The sequence below is a fragment of the Polistes canadensis genome, unplaced genomic scaffold, assembly GCF_001313835.1.
Source record: "Polistes canadensis isolate GaletaPanama2010 unplaced genomic scaffold, ASM131383v1 scaffold_0, whole genome shotgun sequence".
NCBI classification, from domain to species: domain Eukaryota; kingdom Metazoa; phylum Arthropoda; class Insecta; order Hymenoptera; family Vespidae; genus Polistes; species Polistes canadensis.
In genome coordinates, this window is record NW_014569547.1 from 1,438,796 (window position 1) to 1,445,848 (window position 7,053).

At 31.0% G+C, this 7,053-nt stretch overlaps 1 protein-coding gene across 4 annotated transcripts in view; it reads right to left on the reverse strand.

Moving 5' to 3' along the window:
• LOC106791219 (lachesin-like) overlaps nt 1-7,053 on the reverse strand; it is a 208,029-nt gene that overhangs the window by 44,915 nt on the left and 156,061 nt on the right. For all 4 annotated transcript variants that reach the window (XM_014756919.1, XM_014757003.1, XM_014756754.1 and 1 more), the window contains exons 5-6: nt 505-712; nt 130-291 (exon numbers count right to left, since the gene is read on the reverse strand). In XM_014756919.1, coding sequence (XP_014612405.1) covers nt 130-291; nt 505-712 — 370 coding nt within the window. The remainder of the gene's footprint in view (nt 1-129; nt 292-504; nt 713-7,053) is intronic.

Consider the following 7,053-nt stretch of genomic DNA (forward strand, 5'->3'; position numbering starts at 1 on the left):
TTAAAGTGTTTTAAGCTTTCAATTCCTTTGACTGAGATAAACTCTTCTAAGAAATTCCACGAAAAGAAATATTCACTTTTACATTCTTATTGCATATATATATATACACACGTTGAAACATTGACCAACCTTTTTTTTGACGACTGATGGTTATTCCTTGACCGTCTTCTCGTTTCCACATTAATTTTGGCATCGGATATCCGTCAGCTTTACACGTCAATGTGATATTTTGATTTTCTCGTACAGCCACTGTACTCTCTGTCGATAACGAGTCTAATATGTTTGGTGGTACTGAAATAATACGTGATATTTAAAGTTAAAGAATTATTCGATTGTATTTGTGTGTTTAAATATTTAATCGATGATAAAAATGGGTTGTCCGAAATGATCATACTCGTATTACTTGTACAAATTTGTAAATATTTATAATTATTCAATGAAACATTTTTGTATATTCATTTTTCAGAGACACCCATTATGTAATATACATTATTAAAGACTTACCAACGACTTGTAAAAATCCTACTTGACTCATCATAGGATTAGTGTTAACTTGGCACATGTAGTATCCTCTGTCGTCCTGTTGAACTCCGCTGATGTGCAATAGCCACGTATTTTGATTTTCGTGCGACACCGTGAACCTTGGTATTTTGACGACCATGTGTTTGTGTACCGTCAATAGCATTTGCCTACCGACGTGCAGCCATGCAACCTTCACAAAGAAACAAACGAAATATTCTTTTTATATAAGTTGTTGCATTTTTATTTAAATAGTGAATCGCGAAAAATATTTGTTCATTTTGTTTGTATTATAAATGAATGGGTTTTCTAAACGAAACGAATTAATGTTATAAAACCCAATGTGATTTCATTTTATTACAAATTTCTAATAAATTTCGTAAGAAAGGTGTTACTTAAAGATACAATTAATTAATCAAAGTTCTAAAGTGTAATCATTCCATTTATTTGGCTCGGTGCATAAGCGAATGCATTATTTCTTTCTCTTTCAAACGTTCATCATCTTCTCGTTCCTTTTTCCTTTCTTCATACTATCATTCTGTTTCCCTCTCTTCAGTAGGTTCGATCTTTATTCATTTCTGACCCAAGATCGTCTGATAAAGAGAAACCATCAGGAACCGTTTGTTTGTCTTTTACCTAAACAAGCCTTGCGTCATTCAAGTACTCTCAAATTGAAACTCTCTCTCTCTCTCGTTCTCTTATCGTTTACACACATACACACTGACACGATGGACGCATACTAAACAATGAACCCTACCAACACACTGAACAACAAAGAGCGATCGGTCTTTAATATAAGTCTGTTACAGTTTGTTACTTTTGATGATAAAGTAAAATGTTAAACAAAGTAATTAAAGTTGATTGATTTACATATGAATTATTCATTTGTCAAATATAATTAACTATAAGCATTTTAATAATATTATATAGAAATAAGAGTGACACACACAGAGAGAGAGAGAGAGAGGTCTGTAATACATTAAATCGTGATTAAAATTCCTCTTTAATTTTGTAACAAGTACGACGTCACATGTGTGTTAGAATTAAATGTGAATCCGCGAAAGGTAGTATGGCGCCAAGAGTTTGAGAAGATAGAAATTTTGAGAATGAATGTTGAAGAAGTTCTATTTAAATAGACAGACATCAACTGACACTTTCTAACGAATAGTTAAGAGAGAAGATGGATGATAGGAAAGGAGGACCCTAAGCACTTCTTGGGATCTTATAACGAAATTTCCTTTTGAAACCTCGAAAATTTCACACAACCTCATCAGAAGCTCTCCTGCTTTAGTTTCCATGCACTTTTGAAAGCTTCAAACATACGTCTGTGTTCGAAGATTCTCTTTCCCTTTCTCCCCCCTTTACCTACCCCTCACCCCTATCTCTCACACTATCTGTCTTTCACTCTATCGTCTTACTTCTCTTCTCTTCTTTTCTCTTCTCTTCTCTTCTCTTCTCTTTTGCATGATGCTTCGCGAAAGAAAAACGACGATTTAACTTTCTGAAAGTTCCTATGCTAGAGAGCTTAAAGTTTCTTGAAAGAAAGAAAGAGAAAGGGAGAGAAAGAGAGAGAGAGAGAGAGAGAGAGAGAGAGAGAGAGAGAGAGAGAGTGAGAATGAGAGATAGATAGAGAAAGAGAAGACGAGATTACACTATCATCGCAAAAGTTTAACCGTTAAGGGGTCTGAGCTTGTCTCACCGAATGACGATTTTCTGCAAGCGTTCTCGCAAACCGTGTTTCCATCTTCATTTTCTTTTATTTACTTATTTACTTATTTGTTTTTTAATAAATTACAAATCGATTTGAAAACACGTCGTGAAAAAATATTAATTAACAAGTTCCATTTGTAGACTGGACGTCGTCGTGTTGCAAAAGTATTGTTGCTTAGTATAAAAAAATACGAATTAATTGTTAATTTTGTGTCATTCGTTAAGAAAATGATTTTTTTTCTACTACGACTAGAGTTTGTAAATAGTTATCGTAAAATAATCTACGTTTTGTTTAGCCGTTATGCAATTGTTTGTTTGTTTTGTTTTATTTTTTATTTGTCATACCGAACACGTTTCGCATACAACAACGGTCGTGATATTTGATTTTTACCATGCAGGTATGTAAGTAATATTACATATACGTCAGTGTGGAGTCCGACTTTAAAAGGAAATAAATGACCTACCGATAAAATAAAGCTTCGCGAGATGAAATAGATGTAGAGAACGATTTGGTCCAGAACCGATAGCACAGTGACATAAGCCGATTTGTCATCGCTTGTGACAAAGCCGCACGTTCCGGATAAATCCAATACGTCCTACTACCGAGGCGTATTAAGGAAACAGCAAATTGTAGTGTCGAGTTTATCCGAATGTTCGAGTATCGATTGACGTTTTAGTCCTATCGCGATAAAAAGCGAAACAAGTTTTTTTTTTTCTTTTTTTTCTCTCTCTCTCTGTGTAAAACTTTCCCTCGGTTTTGTATTTTTTATTTTACGCTTTTTTTTTTTTTATCATTATTATGGTAATGTATTGTATCGTACATTAGGTACATATTAGATATCAATTTCTAAAGTAAAGAAAACAATAGAGAAATATGTTTGATACATTGTTGAGAAAAATCTTGTATATATATTCGTAATAAAAATTATATGGAGAATAATTTTAGATAGATAATACAATATTTCATATTATTGGACATTGATGATTTATGAATTAAAGATCGTATTAAATTCACGTCAAATGTGATTATTCCATTGTATCGTTAAAAGTAATCTGGAATTTAAAAGCAGGGAATATATATATATTTATGAAAAAATTTGTGAAATTTTATTCGACAAACACAAAATACCTTTTAAATACGCGTAAAAAAATATGTGCACGAATTCAATTTGTTTAGTTCATCGATCATCGATGTTTACCGATATGAAGTAATTGTTTTTTAGGGGAGAGGATTTGATTTAATATTATGATAATGAGAGGTGAATTTGAATATAATATCTATTTAGAGGGGATGAATAATCATTACAATTTTACATACAAAAAATATAACCAATTAACGACGAGAGCCTATTGTGTATGTATATATTGTTTTGTTACTTTTCTTTTTTTCATTTAAAATACAGTTTAATGTCGTATATGAAAGGGAGGGGGGTGGGGTGGATTCGTCTTGAAGTCGAACGAAAATGATGATTTACGATGTAACAGGGAAATTGCCTAGTGAAAGAACGAAATATTTCGGAAGACGATAAATCATTCTCGAAACGATCGCGGATGTGTAGCGTAAGTACGTCCGATAGTGATATGGTGCACGGTATAAAGCGATTTGTCAATGATTTTGACAAAGCTGCACGGATGGGAGAGAACCGATATGACTCTCCCTATCTATGTTGCATTTCAAGGAGGTCACACTTCATTATCGGCTTTACGCAATAATTCATTTCAAATAGTATATCGAAATTTTCAACAAACGCGTACGAATTGTATACAATTTTTAAGATACTTCTATGTATGTAGTTTTTTTTTACAAATTTTGAAAAAAAACGAAAATAAATTCGTTTAATATAATATTGAAAATATTTAATAATAATAGAAGGGATGGGTTTTTGGATCGTAAGAACTTTGATTATTATTAATCAGATTTGACATTTCTTGCGTGGGTTTGATAAAGATAATATATTATAGAATAATTGAGTAAAAAAATAAATTGAATTTTTCTTATATTCCCCCTATTCGAATGTAACCTAGATTATTATTATTTTTTTTATTATTTGAGTGGAAGAAATGAAAAGAGATGATGGTTGTATCGTATCGAGCAACTTTGATAGGAACCATAATACTAATATTACAGATATATAAAATCGATGTTGAGAATATAGGAAATAATATGGCTTTAAGAAATTATTATTGGTGTATTCTCTCTCACGGGATACTAGAATAGCAGAAGAGTCTCCCGAAGGGAATGAAATTAAAGTTCAAAGCGGGCTACTATTCCTTATTGTGGAGAATCATGTTTGATGGGCCACCAAGAAAGCAGCAGGAGGATGAAAGAGAGGAACACTCGGTAGTCTACGATTCTATATATATATATATATATATATATATATGGGTAGGTGTAGTATTATATTGGCCTTAAACGGTCTCAAGGAAAAGCTCCCGCCGGTTGCAAGCTCGATTGAAATCCCTGGCAGTGGTTCAAAGCCCGGCCTTAAACTGCTGTGCGACGGTAATGCAAACTGCTTTTATATTAGGCGCGAAATACCGTCGCGATGAGGGCCAAGCCGTTTTTACGCTACAATAAGTTGCAATTAAAGTATTATGATTCTAAACGTCTTTAGTTTTCTCTCTCTCTATATATATAGATATACACGTATTGTATAATATTAAGAGAACAGTATATATTACGTATATGTATCTATATATGTCCTGTATTAAAATCATATGATTCAGTTAATTCGTTAAATGATTCATTTTCATGTGAAATAATTCTAAAGGGGTTTTTTGATATAGTAAATTTTATGAATTAATTCAAACTATATTCAATATATATTAATTCAAATATATATATGCATTATTTCCTCTTCTTTTTTAATTATTATTTATTCGTAGCTTTTGCTTCTTTTATATTTTTCATAAATTTTTCTTAGTAAGAACATTTTTCTACTCGTGATATGATAACAGCCGACGAGACATCGACACCGATTTTGAGATTGGGTTGTTACCGGTGATATCGAAGTCCTGTTAGGGTTGGAAATTCCAAAGATAATAGGAAAAGCTAAAGCATAGTTGCCAACTTCAACAAGGAAGGATATCCTGCGTGTACAGCACTTTCGAAGTACCACGTAGGAAATGCCATTACAGCAAGATGTCGGACTTTGGCACAAGCTGCAACCGTTTGTTCGTTGGTCATTCTCAATGGCTTTAACTTGTTTCACATCCTACCACGAAATTAGCATTATATAGATTTATAAGATATATATCTTCACGATCCGTTCAAGAATATATAAACTTTTATATTAAATTATTGCGCAATCATTTTTTCTATATTCATATTATTTATATTATTAACCAACGAATGTTTTTCTTTACCAATTGGATTTCTCTTTCGAGAATTTTTTCCGTGCAAACGCATATTAATTTTGTTTTTTTTTTTTTTTTTTATAGAAAACAGGTAAACACCAACGAGACCCGAGTAAGAGAATTTTTTGTACCTAGCATTTCTTGCATAATGCATATGCTTTGCATATTTTATTTGTCATGCGTACGAATAATAATGTCAGTGCATTAGGGCACATTTAAACACTTTATCAATTACAATACAGTAATTATAAACCGTAGATGTAACATGTTAAGTAATACAATTGGAATATATATATATATATATATGTGTGTGTATGTATTGTATAATACATATAGAAATTGCATAACTTATTTAAAAAATATTTCTGCCGGGGAAAATCGATCATTTATTATTAATAACATTTATAGATAACAAATAAATCGTTAAACCGTATAATATTATATATACATTACAATGAATAATATTTCTTTATTTATGAATAATGTAAATGAAAATAAATTTTAATGAAAAGAACGGGTAAGTTCTGTTGGTATTTTTTTTGTTATCATTTTATTTATTTTTTTTAAAGGATAAGAAATTTGCATATCGTTCATTAATATTTACTTAAAAAAGAGAGAGAGAACAAAAAAAAGTAATTTCCATTAATACTAACAACTTTCTATCTTAATTCTCGTATTTGAATTTCCCTTCGATAAAATGATTCGTTCTTGCAGAAATAATTGCATGCTACAATAATTGGTGAAAAAAATCAAATAATACATGTATATATATAAGTATACAGTTCATTAACATTTATTTATTTATCGATATAATGTTCATGAATATTAACAAATTCTTATGGCAATTCAAATGATTGAGATAAATGACAAAATATATTAATAAACTTAAAATACGCGTATACGATACGTCATAATGATATTATTGACAATTTCTATATTAAATAAATAGAAAAAAAAAGAAGTATGTGTGTGTATGTGTAAAACAGCAACTAAATTCAGACAATATAAAAATAAAAACAGAAGGTTACTTCGATTGGTACGAGTTTACAAAAAAAAAAAAATAAAAAGGAAACCTTTTAATTGGCCATTAATTTGTGGTAATGAATCGATCGATAAACATAAAAAAAAAAACGAAAAAAAGGATTCGCTAAGTGTGAATAATTTCGTACGTTCGACCTTGTAGATTATCGAGAAGCAGGAAAAATTTGTTTTTATTTAATATAGGGGAAACCCGTTTGATTGGAAAACCTTCAAAAGTCGCGTTTTCATCGTTTTAACGAACACGCGCGAATGGGAAAATAATTCGAAAGTTTATCGCGTCTCTGTCGTTGTTTGATCGAAAAATTCATTTTTATATATTTTCTCTCTTTTCTTTTTCTTCTCTTATTAATATTTATATTAATTTTTTGTTTTTTTTTTTCAACAACGACAATAATAAGTCGTTCGTTTGGTGGAAGGGGGCGGGGG